The sequence below is a fragment of the Ammodytes marinus genome (assembly GCF_949987685.1).
Source record: "Ammodytes marinus genome assembly, chromosome: 3".
Lineage (NCBI taxonomy): Eukaryota > Metazoa > Chordata > Actinopteri > Uranoscopiformes > Ammodytidae > Ammodytes > Ammodytes marinus.
The window spans coordinates 16,475,986-16,491,710 of NC_137232.1; the positions used below are offsets into that span (position 1 = coordinate 16,475,986).

The 15,725-nt window shown below is 42.3% G+C and overlaps 1 protein-coding gene across 2 annotated transcripts in view; it reads right to left on the reverse strand.

Annotated features, from left to right (window-relative positions):
* Positions 1 to 2,582: 2,582 nt before the first annotated feature.
* The window catches only part of LOC307248537 (neurobeachin-like), a gene marked incomplete at both ends in the record, with an annotated part of 199,544 nt that continues 186,401 nt past the window's right edge, over positions 2,583 to 15,725 (reverse strand). For both annotated transcript variants that reach the window (XM_080024948.1, XM_080024947.1), the window contains 9 exons: positions 2,583 to 2,673; positions 4,163 to 4,314; positions 4,817 to 5,013; positions 5,347 to 5,448; positions 8,350 to 8,520; positions 9,281 to 9,436; positions 9,597 to 9,668; positions 10,548 to 10,740; positions 11,922 to 12,011. In XM_080024948.1, coding sequence (XP_079881074.1) covers positions 2,583 to 2,673; positions 4,163 to 4,314; positions 4,817 to 5,013; positions 5,347 to 5,448; positions 8,350 to 8,520; positions 9,281 to 9,436; positions 9,597 to 9,668; positions 10,548 to 10,740; positions 11,922 to 12,011 — 1,224 coding nt within the window. The remainder of the gene's footprint in view (positions 2,674 to 4,162; positions 4,315 to 4,816; positions 5,014 to 5,346; positions 5,449 to 8,349; positions 8,521 to 9,280; positions 9,437 to 9,596; positions 9,669 to 10,547; positions 10,741 to 11,921; positions 12,012 to 15,725) is intronic.

The following is a 15,725-nucleotide window of genomic DNA, read 5'->3' on the forward strand; positions in this document are numbered from 1 at the left end:
ACTGTTTGATATACGCCTGTCACATATGAAACCATTTCTGTTGTCATTGTTGTGTCTTAGCGAATGCAGTTTGTTTAATGCAGACTATGGTCATAACCCAGCTGAGTTAAGTTGTTAACTTGTATAGGCTACGTATTGGAACAGAAATGTAACCTCACACCACAGATTTTTGTTGTAAATGGCCTTTTTACGTTTTTTGCCTGTAAAGGACTGAACCAAAAAGCACAAGGAAGGCACGTGGTGATAGTGACTTTTTGAGAACGTGTTAAGTGTCTGTTTTTCATTTCCTGAAAAAACATGTAATGTTGATATACAGCTTGACAATATGGTACTCAAAGACAAGTGGGAATGTCGGTGTTATGTGGAAGCAGATGAAGAATGTGAATGCTGTATTATATTCATCTATATTCCATTAATGTAAGGACATTATAAAACAATTTAAATGAGAACAACAGAATAAATACCTGTTCTTTTTTTGTTAAAAAGCAAACTTAAAACAGTGTTCTCTGAGATGAGTCAACACCTGGGAATAAAAATTATATAATTCATTTGTGAGTCAAGTTATTGGTCAGTTGGTACGGTCGGTCGCAAGACAACATGCAGTGGACCCACTGAACCTGCAGAACCACATTAAGACAGTAGGTGGCAGTGTCATCAAACATAAGCTTAGATTTTTAATACATTTCCACCGCCAGTGACTTATTTTAAAGTATGCATTCACAGAGCCATAGTTATACATATTTTATTATGGCATCGCATTAATACATGCATGCATGTTTTAGAGGCTGGCTACACACTTACATGAGTAAAGCCTCAAGAAGAAATACTCCTCTGACACTGGTGTATTTATTCAGTTTTATTAAAAATGCAACCAAAATAATCAACTTATATAACGATATAATCACTACAACTTCTAACATATCCTACATCTTCAAAAACAGATGCAAAAACAATTGGCAATACAACTTAAATATAAAACCCAACATTAAAATATATTACATAAAATCCAAACGCACTCCTAAATTCCAACATGTAATTACCAAACATAAATAAATAAAACAAAAAAAATTCACAGGAAAGCAAATTATAACCAATGCCTTTTGTAGCGTGTAGCATGCAACAATTCAGCTCTATTTAAGGGTGGTGTCTTGTTGCACCACTCAAATCAGTAAAAATCTGAATGCAAACTCAAAATGTATTTGCATATATTTGTTCATTTTAAATAATCAGCTCACAGTGACAGAGTTCTCATTTCAACAGTTTTTTAAAACAACAAAAACAGACTATGGTCATTTTTTGAAGACTATCCTGTTCAGCTCAAGACCTTCCTTTTCAGCAACTAAGTCATAATATTGCTTAGCAATGCATGGTGTTACATTAACTAGTGTTGGCAGATTCTCAGATTGGAAATGGACGAGCAAACATTTTGTGCAAAAAGAGGCAAACTAGAAAAAAAAAGTGATATGCACAAGTAACAGCATTAATGCTTGCACCGTCAACAATTGCAGTTTTAAAATGAAAGTTCCCTTTACAAAATGTCTTACAGCTTTACCACACATACCTTGACAGCATGGCATGCTATCCAACAAATCTGCTTTTTAATAAGCCTCTGGGTATGTTTTTGAAAGAACCCAGAACAAACAAAAAATTTATAACTGCTGTTCTCCCTCATGAATCATGTTCAGATCTCAATGTGAGTAATTTTCTAATTAAAATAAATAAATAAGTAAATATATTAAATACATCTTTTTTGCTGACATGAAGAAAAACAAACATTTCACAAAAGACAAAGCTCACACTGAAGTTGACTTTTCTTCCATATAGACAATCAAACACAACAAGGTGACAATGAACATTTTGTTTTTCACGCACGCGTACATTTGACCACTGTTAATAACAATGAGCAAACAATGGCCATATACAGTACATGGATTACTAACCGATTACTAATATTTCAAGTGCAGTGAGGACATTTTGAAAAATCGTACATGGCTTGCATGATGAAAATGTTAGTAACGTTGTAGCTAGTCTAAAAGCATTTAGATCTTTACCTCAGCAGTGGAGAAACACTTTACACTGTCCATATTTACAGAGGTTAACCTTTTTTATTCCTAGAAAAGTGTTCCAAGTGAGATATGTATATGCCATACAAATGTTGTATAAATGTTCTTAACAGAGGATTTATTTTTGCTTTCCATTTTCACAGTTTGAAACAAGAACTTAAAAGCTTACATTAATTATGTTTTATGTAGTTAATCTCAGTTTCTCTTTGCCCAGAACAACAGATCTGCTTGACTTGAGTTGGAGAAATGCATCAGCTGTGCTCAGATAAGAGAACCAATAGAAAAATGTGTCTAGATTGTTCCCCTACAGACGCATAGCAACAACTCTCACCTTAAGAGTCCAGATGAGCACATGTAAGCACACCTTGTTCTTTATTAGCTACACCATGCTGATGTTCTCCACCCCAGCGGATCTCTTCCATGCTGTGTGGACCTTTAACAGCGCAGCTTGGTCGCTGGTTGCTATGTGCTTCTCTCACGCCACCACACTTGCCTCCTGCTGCTTGAATCTGCCTCTGCTCAGTACCTGTTCTGATGCTCGTAGTGCCATCGGTTGAAATCGATGTTAAATGCCACGATACTGCCAGAGACCATGCCCGTGATCAAAGTCCTGGAGAGCACCGATACCATGAAAAAAAAAATTATATAAAATCCCAATGTCAACAAACAGATTATAAACTCAGGAAGGTGGAAAAATCGACTGTACATTAAATCACAATATTGGTTGTTTTATGTATAATGTATTCATTTAAAGGTGTCTATATGAGCAATGAACCAACATTTATTAAAGTGTGTTTATTGTTGAAGAATTCTTTCCCCGTGCATATGAGAGGTTTGTTAACATGTCCATAGGGGGCGAATGAAACTAGCACAGGAGGTCATCAGGGGCTGTGGCCGTAAATTAGCAGGTTTCCTCTGACAACTGAAGTGGACCATTGAGAGCGAGTGGCTTTTTGCAACCCCTCTGCCCGTGTCCACGGCCGCTTGGTATGTAGGAAAAGCAGCTGATTTCACAGGGTCGTCTTATGCTGCTACACCCCAAGGGCTTAAACGCTCAAGTACAATGAACAAAGCTGCAGCAGAATGCCCCTCTGTAAATGGAGTCGCAGGGCAGGGACCACTTCTTAGTTAATGTCAATTTACGGTGGTAAGAGACTGTAACAGAATCAAGGGGTTCTTAAATCATTTCATCTTAATGAAATGATTTGTTAAGTGGTGTTATAAAGATGTTAAAAATAGAATGTAGCATTTCATTTCAGTATTTCAAGTCCCTGATGTGATCACTTATGGACTTATCTGACCATCCCCTGCTCACCTTTACAGGTTGTGCGCTTGGTCATTATGCTGTGTTCATTTGCTAGAGAACCAGGCCTCTGTATTGGGCCGGAAGGACAGTACTGAGGACAATTTTGCCTGTGGCTGCACAGTGCAGTATGAATGTTCAGTCTCTCTAACCTCTCTTGACTGCCAGGGTCACATGATGATGTCAGGCTTATAGCCCCAGAACATTGTCGCCTCTGGCCCGCCATGCAGACACTCATTATATGACTCCTGACCAATGTTGCAGAAAGCAAATGTTGAGAAACAAAAACATGCTATTTAACCTGCCAATAGACTTGTATTTATCCCCAAGAAAATGCATCTGCAGAATATACCCTAATCATTTTTTTGTCTCTATGGCAACGGTAGGTTCTATTTAAAGGATAAGGCTGGTGTTTTGTTCCACTGACACAAATGCACAGTGACAACCATGAAACACAGGCAACACAAGGCCTTTTACCTCAGCCTACACATAGCACAATACAGTGCTGCAGGGAACATCCCGATCGTAGACTAGCATGCACAAACCGTTTGGATATAAGTTCATTTTACTTAAATTTGTTTAATTCATTCATTTTACTTTTGATTGTTTTTCTATGACTCCTTTCCAATTGGTATACATGATTACGTAAAGGGAACGTAAAACTAAGCGTTGATGTCTATTCCCTGGATTCACATCATCAGATGACTGTAAAATAACCTGTATATTGATAATAAGACAGACACTTCATCAAAATGACTTTCTCCTCTAAATGTTTCTTCAATACAAGTGCTCTGACCTTTGATCGTGTGATAGGTCCATGGCCCGGACGCCGGCATCACAACCCGGGTAGACGTAGAGCTGTTTGAAGTCACAGGCCTGCCACACCTCCACCACACCATTATTCCCACCTGTCACCAGGTTGTGGCCATCACTGCTCAGCAGAATAGCCTACAGTAAGGATAGAGAGATACAGCAGATCACTTACTACTCTTTGTTGTGCTGTCTGGGGGAAGTTGTCATTGAAAGGTTAAACATTTGAGGTAAGGGGGTACAGTATGAGAATGAAATGCAGCAGGAATGTAAAGGTTTGTACACATTTGAAGGACTATTGTATTATTCATAATATTCACACAATAACATATACATAATTTATCATTATTACAATATATTAAAACCTGACAGTAGAAACTTAAATTGCTCCTGCAAAAGAGGTTTTTGACTATATACTATATTCCAGGCCACCTAAAGTATGTGATCCACCATCATCCAAATTCAAATCATCAAGCAATCACTGGATGTGCCATGTTTTTGCAAAAATGATTCCGTATTTGAAGTTTATGAACTGAAAGATTTGTAGCTGCCTACTAGGAATTCAATCTTTGAAGTATTTAAGAGTGCAGAGGAACAAAGATACGTGCAGTACACAGTAAGTTTAAGACAGTCAGCTCACCCTGGTGGAGTCATTGATCTCCATCTGTGCCAGCAGTTTTCCATTAATGCTGAAGTTGCAGAAGCGTCCCCTCTCGTAGTAGATGATGCAGTGGCCCTCGCTGGACACTGTGATGAGCCGTGGGCACTGGTAGTGGTCGGGCCCCTCCAGAGCACGCAGCAGGTCCCCTGTGATGGTGTGCACCAAACAAGGACCCTCTGCCAAACCAAAGCAGAGACCAAGGTGTGAGCAAACTACGTATATAAAGAAAATAATTATTCTCTCTTTACAAATGAAGACATGTCATCTCCACAGTTCTATTAAGCATGCTCAGAGACAGATTCCTGCTCACACCATTTTAGTTCAACTAACACATTCAGGTATGGTGTTGATTAAAATGAATTTCTGTCTATGTGGGTGGGTAATAGATTGGTAACCTACAGTATGTATGCCAATATGCCAGCAATAGCTCAAAGCGTGAGAGTATCCCCAACTTCCTTTTTTCTCTCTGATTCCAATGACGCTGAAGGAAGACAGAGAGGAAGACCTACCTTTGGCTCCACTGATGACCAGGCCCAGCTCTGCACAGACTGACACACACACAACTTCCTGGTCATGACCTGTCAAAACCGCTCGGGGTGCTGGGTAATCACCTGAAAGATGACAGATACACAATATCATAAAAAAAATTGTTTGGTTGAATTGATTAAATGTACTCTCTGAGAAACATTGCCAAAATAATATGATTATCTGAAAATCAAATATACCAGTCGGTATACTACAATTCGGAATTGGGATTTTGTGCATTGGTCTACAAATTCACCACACCTTCATCTGGCCATAAAATCATGTTAACACAAGCAGAACGATTGTAACATCTGCTAGCAGTGAGGTCCTTTTGAATTGTCATGTAAATGCAGGGATGGCCAGTGATGGCAGCCGGGCCACTTGATTTCATTGCGTGTCACATGATTGATGATGGGCGGGGGAGAGGTTAGTGAGGGGAGTTTCACGGCACCTGGAGCTGACCTCAGAACTGCCACAATGGTGTCTGAAGAGAAGTATGAAAGCAGCGCTCTTTCTGAAATGCACAGATCACCAATAATGAGGAAACCCTCATCATGTCCCTAACTGCTGCTATGTCTTACAGAGTCAATGTAATCAGTGGAAATTATCTGTGTTTGACAGACAAATGCAGTCAGCTAAAAGCAGAGAAGCAGTACAAAGCTTATTTTACCTTAAGTTTTAATCATAAATGAAGTGGTAGTCTGGGTAGGCACCAACACTTTTCTATTAATCATTTATTGTCATGTAAAATGTTAACTTTCTTTTCGATTTCATGCAAGTAATCTTCCTTTTTTTTTGTTATTTTAATGTTTAAAAAATAAACAAAAAATAATAATAATGGAACTACAATTTTTCTGGTCCCTTAGTTTTCTCCACCTTCCAGCCAACTTGGCAACCTCATGTCAAGCCGATACCATTGCCATACCAGTATGTGACTGCTGGTGTCCGCTCACATCTCAAAGTTCGGCCAATTCAGTGAAAGTTTCTCTCTTCAGCCCAGATGACAGTAAAGCCCTGATAGATGATGTGGACGTGTGTCAGACTTTTCACTTTCTCGTCCCCTTCCCCCCATCATCATGGCATATCGCCTCTGCAGCTGTAGCGCTCCAGTCAGTGAGCTGGACTGTGATCGATTCAGCACACAGTCCCTTAGAGACCAGGACCCAAGCAGCACTGTCAGTCCCAGCACCCACTGCTGAGGAGTGTGTGTGTGCTGTGCTGTGCTGTGCTGTGCTGTGCTGTGCTGTGCTGTGCTGTGCTGTGCTGTGCTGTGCTGTGCTGTGCTGTGCTGTGCTGTGCTGTGTGTGTGTGTGTGTGTGTGTGTGTGTGTGTGTGTGTGTGTGTGTGTGTGTGTGTGTGTGTGTGTGTGTGTGTGTGTGTGTGTCTGAATAGGACAAGTGTCAGAAAAGGCCTCCAGGGGAAAAAGGGGGACCTTGTGCAGCACACCTATAGCCGACAAAAGATTCAATCAGCCTGCTAGTGCATACCCCCCTCCTACTCTCTCTCTCCAAGCCCTTGGGGACGAGTCGAAATCAGCCACCACAATTACCTGCTGCAAATATCCCCTTACACCGGGTGTGATGGCCGTGATTGAACTGGAAGTTATTTTAATTATTACACATTTAAGACACATGCAACCTTTTGGGGGCGCAGGTGAAATCAATTTTGTTGCGCACGACACATCAGCGGGAGGAGGGAGCGAGTGATCCAGCTGCTACATATTCACACAACCTTCAACCCACATTGTAGAAAATATAATAGGCATGAAATCACCAGAATGAGACTGGTGGAAAAGATCCGTCAAAGAATAACCCCAGAAGTAAGTGACATACGAGGACTTTGAGTTTATATATATGAAATGTGGGTTTATCACTGAGCATCCTTACAATCTTTTTATATTTGAACAGGTCTGATATTGGCTGGCTGCAGAAATTTGTATAGTGCTAGTCGTAGGCAGATCCTCAGAGTCATTTTCCATTGTTCCTTAACAAACACATTCCTGGCTAAATATTCAAGCTATATTATTATCTGCTGATTCCACAGCGTTTCTGACAACACGATACACTGACGAAATATTGATCAGATATTGGATATTATTTGATTGAGTGAAAACACATGCTGTCCTTTCTTGAGGTGAGCTATATACTGTAGCTTTCGATCCCTTTTGTCCGTTGAAGATGCATTGTAAGCACTAGTAGCGTGAATATCAGGGGAATACTGTTTCCCTGCAGCAGTAACAAGAGTGCTATTGCCCCTTGCTAATTGGAGGCAACCAAGCTGAAATTCTTAATTAACTGTCGGAGCCTCAGTGAAGTTAATTAGAGAACACCCGCAACTAATCCGCTGCTCCTATAATCTGTGACAATTGGAAACACAAGATTTTTCCAGCACTCACACGCACATACTGTCATCCAGAAATAACATAAAAACACACTCTCTCCTTAATCCTTTTTTCAATGTTTCAATTCCACACCATATAAGGCGCTCTTCGCTAGTACAGTACTCCAATGTCTGCTTCCCTGACCCTGATGGATTGTTTTGAACACAGACAATCAGTGCGAATGAGCAACTAAATGAACTGAGCAGCAGAAATCACACACTGGGGTCTACCATTTTGAATGCCAAGACATCTGGAGTCCCATACTTGAAAGCAGTACGGCTCAATGCAACAGATCACAATAATATATCACAGCTACAGTTCAGATAAATTATCCTCTCCCTGTCTCTCCACATTATTTGATTTCTAAGGGTAGAATGCCTTTTTTCCCCATTGTTGATCAAAGACTCTTGCTTCCCATATAACTTTCTGAAAACTCAAAGAATAAACTCATGCCCCATTTATAGGCTTTAACTTAACAACAAAGGAGCATATTTCATAGGTGAAATATCAAACCGTTAAAAAGATTTCTGTAACTGTATGGCGATACTACATATACTCTATGTGTGTGTGTGTGTGTGTGTGTGTGAACATGCCTCCTCTTACTCACTGTTATTTGGGTTGTCGCCGATAATATGGTGTCGTCCACTCCAATACCACAGCAGAAGTGTAGCATCCCTGGACCCAGAGACGATGTAGCAGTCTCCTCCAATGTAAGACTCGGACCTGGCCAGACATGTCACCACGTCCCAGTGGCCGAAAACTATCTGGGTCAGCTTGCCTAAAGAAAATATGTGCAAACATGTCATTGTTTTTGGCTTGGCTACATTTTTTCCCTGAAATACAACATGGTGAAACTATGGCAAGTTGTGTTTTGATAGCCACCCTGACTGTAGTGAAGGGAGTATTGTATTTTGTTATTGCATGAAACAGTGGAACATTATTTCCAATATAGTTGAATCAGGGTTTCCAATCCTTTTGACATCTTAAAATAAAACAATGTCTGCTTTGGAGCGCTCATTACTGATTATGGCTGTAGTGTGGACAGAGTGGAGCAGTTTATCCCAAAGGAGTCATTTTTTTCCACTTGGCTTGATGTATTTGTAGGATTTTTGACGTCGGAAGACATTAAAGTATTCAGTATTTAGTACGTAGTAAGAGAAAGTACATTTGAAAAAAAAATAGATTTTTGGTTATCCTTTCAATCCATTGTGATCCCACAGATTAATCTTGGAGGCCACGCAAGGCCACATGAGTTTAATTGCGCCAGTCAAGGTGCCGTAATCATTGATATGATTAAATAGGAATGTTGCAGACTTCATCTTGCACCCATTAGCAATGGAAATAATGTTAGCAAAACTGTCTTTTTTTGACTCATCAGTGAGAGAACAGTGTATTACAGTATAGACATCTATTTTCCTACAAGGCCTGTCAGGAGAGAGCAGCTACAATACTGTATTATTCCCATCATAGCGCTATGCTCAGTCCTCCACACATGAGTGCACACCTCTATAGGAAATAGAGTTTACACTGCAACCTACCTGTCTCGGAGGAGTACACACGAAAGCTCTTGTCCCAGAAGCCACACACCAGGATGTAGCGGTTGTCAGCTGTCACCACAAAACAGTGTGTGGTGATTTGGATGCTCTGGTCCACTAGGTCTGTGATCTGCCGCTTGTTGCTTCCAGTATTGTTGGCTGTGAGAAAAAAAGAGGAAAAATATAACACATTAATACCCAAGGTTTTACAGTCCATTTTTTAGTTTTTAATTGAGACCCTAATATCTAAAACAGACATGCAAGTCAATTGTATTGGTCCATATTGTATTTTCTATTCAAATCAAGGCAGCTTACTCACCAACCAGAGAATCCATTTCTATAGGTAGGTGATGGGCCTGCTCCAGAGAGTAGCCTGGTGCTCCTCGGATACCTGGATCCAGGCAGGAATACATTAGAAACTAAACCATAGCGGCTTTTTCTAACCTCTGCATGGTGTGCATTCTTACACATAAACACACACACACACACACACACACACACACACACACACACACACACACACACACACAACACACAACACACACACACACACACCTGTTCCCTTTTCAGAGCCAAAGGCGAGGTATTGGAAGTTCATCAGAAAGAGTTCCATCTATCTTACTTTTGTCTTTTTTTTTCACTGTCAAACTGAATGGAGAAATGTTGTCCAACAATTTGTATCTGGAGGCAGTTATGAATCATCCAACATGCCCGAAAATATGGAGGCCTTATTATGATCATTATTTTGAAACGCCAAACCACATTTCCCTTTCTCTCCAACAGGACGGCAAGGGTGCTGCAGCTGTGTTCATTAGTGCTGGAGCAGCCAGGGCAGCCACACGGAGTGGACTCTTTGGTCCTAAAATGTGTGTTTCTACGGTGACAGATGGGGGACGTGTGAGGAGAATGCGGTGCAGTTGCGGCCTGATTTCATAGTAACCATTGCTTTGGCCCTCTGACCCTGAGGTGAGGCCTATTCTCGGGGAGGGGCTCTGTGGGTAATGTTGTTCACACATGTCTGAAAAAGGAACATGTGGAAACACTCTTGGTCAGCTTACCTAGGAGGTGCTAGCCTCTCACATAGCCAGCTGGCTACAGCTCTATTATGAGTGGTGGGCAGGTCTGTGTGTGATGGTGATGAAGTGATTTTACAGGGCCACTTGCTGTGGTAGGTATCACATGTGGCTTGGCACACTTTTTTTCTTCTTCCACACAAGGGCATATGTGTATGGTTGAACATTACCTTCCATGTGCATTGAGCTCCACTCACCCACGGTGTTGTGCCATCGGTTGACAGCGAATACGCGGCTGCAGGTGACTGTGACCACAGCAGGTACAGTAAGATGGGGCAGCGTGTTGGCAGCTACGTGTGTTACCGGCGAGTTGGATGGAAACTTTAACACCATTATGACATCTTGCTGCATCTGGTCCTTGAACATGAGAGGACTCTGTGGAAGGAAACACTATTGAGTAGAAGAGAGGAACGACAGAGTGCAAATGAAAGATGTGGTTGAGTACAAGGAAAGGATTGGGAAGAGGGATGGCAAGAAACAAGATGGCAGGGTATATGGAGAAGATGTACAGAAGAGGAATGAAAGATGGGAGAAAAAACAAATGGAAAGAGGCAATTAGTGTGGAGGTTGGAGGAAAAACTGGGTTCAGACACAGAGGGAGAGCTTCATGCACTGCCCCCCCTCCAGACAATGCAGTCAGACAAGAAGGGTAAAAGACATGGGATGAAGTAGGCTGAACAAATGAGATGGTGCAAACATGATACACGTGTATCAGAAAGATTGATTTTTTGAAGAGGCATTGATTGATATGAACATGAGTTTTTTTTGTAAGATGTGCTCATTTTACCGCCGTAACATTCTACTCATCCTTACCACCTTGTCTTAGACTACATGTGTAGCAACGGGGAGATAGACAGTGATAGTTTGACAGAAGTGGATGAAAACATTCAAAAGTAGAACATTAAACTAAAAGGTCTCAAAGGGATCTGCCTTACAAAGTTCCTTGTAGGGAGAGAGAGAGAGCCATGTGGGGATAATGAGGGCTAGGCTGGCTATTACAGGGATTAGACAGAGAAGAGCAGCTTACAGCAGAACGAGGGGAGCTACTAGGCCAGTAGGGAGCACTCTTCCCTCTACACCACACTGCTATAGTAGGCACTAACAGCTATAAAACAGTGCAGACAACTGGTATAGAATATTTGTTGTTATATTGCAGGTCTGTGACCTACACGATTGTAAGCCCTCTGAAATATATACATATTTTGTTCTAAAAAGAGTGCATTGAGGGAAATATCAACGTGAAAGATTGGGGACATCTAACCAAATCTTGGGTTTACCTAGTAACACAGGCACACAAACACACACCATCCAGGCTCACACAGGTGCACACACACACACACACACACACACACACACACACACACACACACACACACACACACACACACACACACACACACACACACACACACACACACACACACACACACACACACACACACACACACACACACACACACACACACACACACACACACACACACACACACACACACACACACACGCACACACACACACGCCAACACCTCCAGAGGTGCAGGGATTTTTCCCAGCATGCTCGTTGCTCTCACCAGGTGCATGGCGGAGCTGCGTGGAGGATGTGGCTCAATAAGCAACTGAGATGGCGTCTGTCCAAAGCTTTGGATCTGCGCCTCTGTGGCCTGCAGGGGAGAGAGAGAGAGAGAGAGAGCGGGAGAGAGAGAGTGGCTGTCACAATCAATATGCATCAAAGTGATGGGTCAATGCGTTACTTGACAATGCAAGCAAATCCTAACTCAGCCGTGCCTGTGAGGAACGGGGGGAGGCAAAGGGAAAGGGGAGCACTCCCAATCCGCCTGGGTGCTCCCCCTTCCCCCCTCAGCCTGCAGAGTCATCCAAGTGTTAGTATGGAAGAGACAAGCCTTTTCCTATTAACATGCTTCAGTTAACCATTCCCATTTCCAGGCGCAGGGGCCCCCACTGCATAAACGTTAACCTGGAGTGACATCCAGCTAGGACTGCAGCAGGCCGGCCCGCTTTTAGATGTTATTGTGCTTGAAACAAAGGGGAAAAGCATGTTCCTGAGCACACATACGTATGAAACAGAGGCCACAAAATCACACAAGCAGACCAGTCATTTTGGCAGAGGGGTATGGTAAGAATGATTTATGGGTTATAAACAGTGAGTCTGGATGCTTGTGACTAAAGAACAATTAGTAGAGAGAGAGAGAGAGAGAGAGAGAGAGAGAGAGAGAGAGAGAGAGAGAGAGAGAGAGAGAGAGAGAGAGAGAAAAAAAAACAATAACAGCTGAGGAAGACTATTTTACTGTTATTTGAAGATAAGTTCCATATAAATAGACAAATGATCTAATTTGTCTCCGGAGCGTGAGGGAAAAAAAAGAAAGCCGTAAGAGCTGCTGAGCTTGACTGAAAGTGGGGCACTCCACTGAGGGAGTGATTGATGTGACTGGAGCCACTTCCACCATCAGAGGGGAGCTTGTAGACGTCCGTCAATGCCACTGTGCACAATGGAACATACATCGCTCAGCCTCTCGCCCGCCCTTCTGACTGCCTGTGTGACTGGCCTCTCATTTTCCTCCTGCCCTGTACACACCACTCACTATCAAAAGGACCCATTGGCTAGCACATGCCACAGAGGCAGATGTGGCACGGGAAGTTTGGAGGTGATACTGAATTAGGACAGGCCACCTGCAAGCAAAAACAGTCCCCCCCGCGCACTCCCCCTCCCACCCACCCCCACACACCCCCTGGTCACTTCCTAGCTTCCACAGCACCAAAAAAGGAGCTGTCCACACGGTTGAGCGCTGTCGCAAACAGCAGTAAAAGTTTCATGTGAGTTGGTGCGCACATTTGGCAACAATTAAGTGTTCGTCAGTGTTTCTTTACAACGCAGTCCGTCAAGTAATAAGCGGCTGACATTATGGCTATTTAAGGTTAGGTTTAAGGTTGAGGGTCACAATGTCTGTTCAAATAAAGAAATTTGATACGAAGATCACAAAGGCTGAGCGGAGGCCATGTGGAAAACATCACCATATTTCTTGTGATGATTCTATTACCAGGGAAACTGGGCTGCTGCATGTCCCGTTTTGGTAGTCTTAGACAATGCTGACGTCCAACAATTGAGGGGGGATTTGACTGTATGTGTTTGTGTGTTGTGGGAAGGGGGTCGAACTTGTTCAAGGTTAACTCAAGAACATGTTCCTCCACTCAATGATCAAAACATGTCAATATCTCACAGGTGCTTCAACACTAATCCTCTCTGAGGTATGTCAGAAAACTTATCTCTATCTCAGTCTGAGATGGAGAACACTTAACAGGCAGTTCATTAGTTTAAGTCACTTCAGGCTCTGCTTTTTGGCTGACAAGTGACACTTATTGCCAAAGCCATCTGGATGATCTCCCCTCCCAGCAACAAGCGCCTTGCTTGGGTGAGCACCTAACATCCATCATAACATACGGTGTGTCTGCATGTCTGTCTGTCTGACTTTGTTCGCGTTTGATTTTTTTTGGCAAAAGCTTCAGAGGTGAGTTTCTCTCTATCTGCTGCCTGGTCCCAAAACTGGTGACAGAGCGACTTTGTGGAGGATGAGCCGCTCCCCAACAGCATCCCCCAGTGAGTGCACTCATGCAATGCAGCAACACAACAGCTCTGTCAGACAGAATGCAAACATGGCCTCGCAGTGACCCGCTAAGCAGCGTGGGACCATGCTGAGTCACGGCACCTGAGATCAGCGGCGGCAACTACAATATATAAAAGCTGCTTCACCCTTCACCTTTTGACAGATTTGGTAAAATACAGAAGCAAATTGCCTCATTGTCCAAAATCATTAAGTACTTTTAATAATATACAGATTATAAATACTACACAGAAGCATGCAAAGACAAAAACCATAAATGTGATATGCAATTTTGTTCTTTCTCGTGTGATGACACTGCTGCCCATTCTTTAGATGCCAATAGAAATTCATTTAAGGTAAACTCATCAGGGCTTATCTATTCCCTTAAGTGCTAAAGAAAATATTTGCCCAGAGGGTGTTTAGGGAGGTACAGCTGTGCGAGCAGAAATGTCTTAAACAATGTGTAAACCAGTATGTCATTGTCTCTAATGCAGCTAACATCAATGACAATGCACACCGAATCATATAGAGTATGCCAAGGGACACATATGAAGGGAGTTTCTACCCTTAAGGTCAAGCATTTAAACACTTGTGTGCCACCACTATGAGCATATCATCATATCATATCATATCAAGGTGATATCAATTTAAAAGTGTGTCAGCTGCTTCAAAGCCCATCATTGGCTAGCCACGGCACACTTTGTTCTCTTTGTGGATTGGGAGGGGGGAAAGGGGGGGGGGGCAGTGGCAGCCGAGGAGGAATAGTAGTCGCACTGATGAATAATTTGTCTGTTTACTTGTGAGTGACACAGCGGTGGTCTGAATCTGGGGGTTGCTGTCATGTTTTTCCATAAGAGAAAGGCTGTCAGGACTTGGAGCTCCACATAGAAGGACTGCTGTTCCGGCAGTGTGCCCAGTAGAGCTGTCACCGTGCCCCTCAAACACCGTGTCAGAGAGAGAGGGTGTCATCATTTCCATCTGACAACGTGGAGGGAATTATCTTTCATGACCTCTAATTTCTTGACATTTCAAAACGCCTTAATTGTTGTGACTAATGCCAAATCTGCGGTTTCACCTGTCAGGGCCGAGAATGAATCAATATCCCCATGAGTCAATTTGTCACATTTCGGCAGGTCTTAGCGGAGACATTCACCGGGCACTTTTCCACTCGTGCTGCACCTCACTGACTCAGCCTTGTGTGTGGGACAGGAGCAGTGGTAAACCATAATGGCTATAATGCTACAATAAAGCCTGCGGTCCCCCACAACATTATCATATTGTTACAATAGACTTTGCATGCAGTTGTTTAACTTAAAATAAATCATTTTACAGCAGAGCATCAACTTACTGTAAAACTGTAGTAATCAGATAAGCCAGGAGAAATACTTTGGAAATTGTAATACTGGACACTTCGTACACACAATGATTTGTATTGTTCTACACTTAAGTTTAAAGGGTTGACATTGTAAGACTTGTTCATAGTGCATTTTCAGAATACAGCTAGGCTTTAGTATAAGAGCTATAGTTTCAAGGTAATACTTTATGTTACAGGGAGAGGAAGAATCCATCTGAAATATGAAACACGACAGTAGGTATGAAGGCTTAATTAGTGCTCATCAAATCAACATTACATCAGTTGCAATTGGCTGAGCCAATTTCTCTTTCCAGCACAAATACACTCACATGTCACAATAGCAACTACTTCAAACGGGCACAGAGTGTGTGAGCAGGCTTCCTAATGTGCAACTAACTAACACA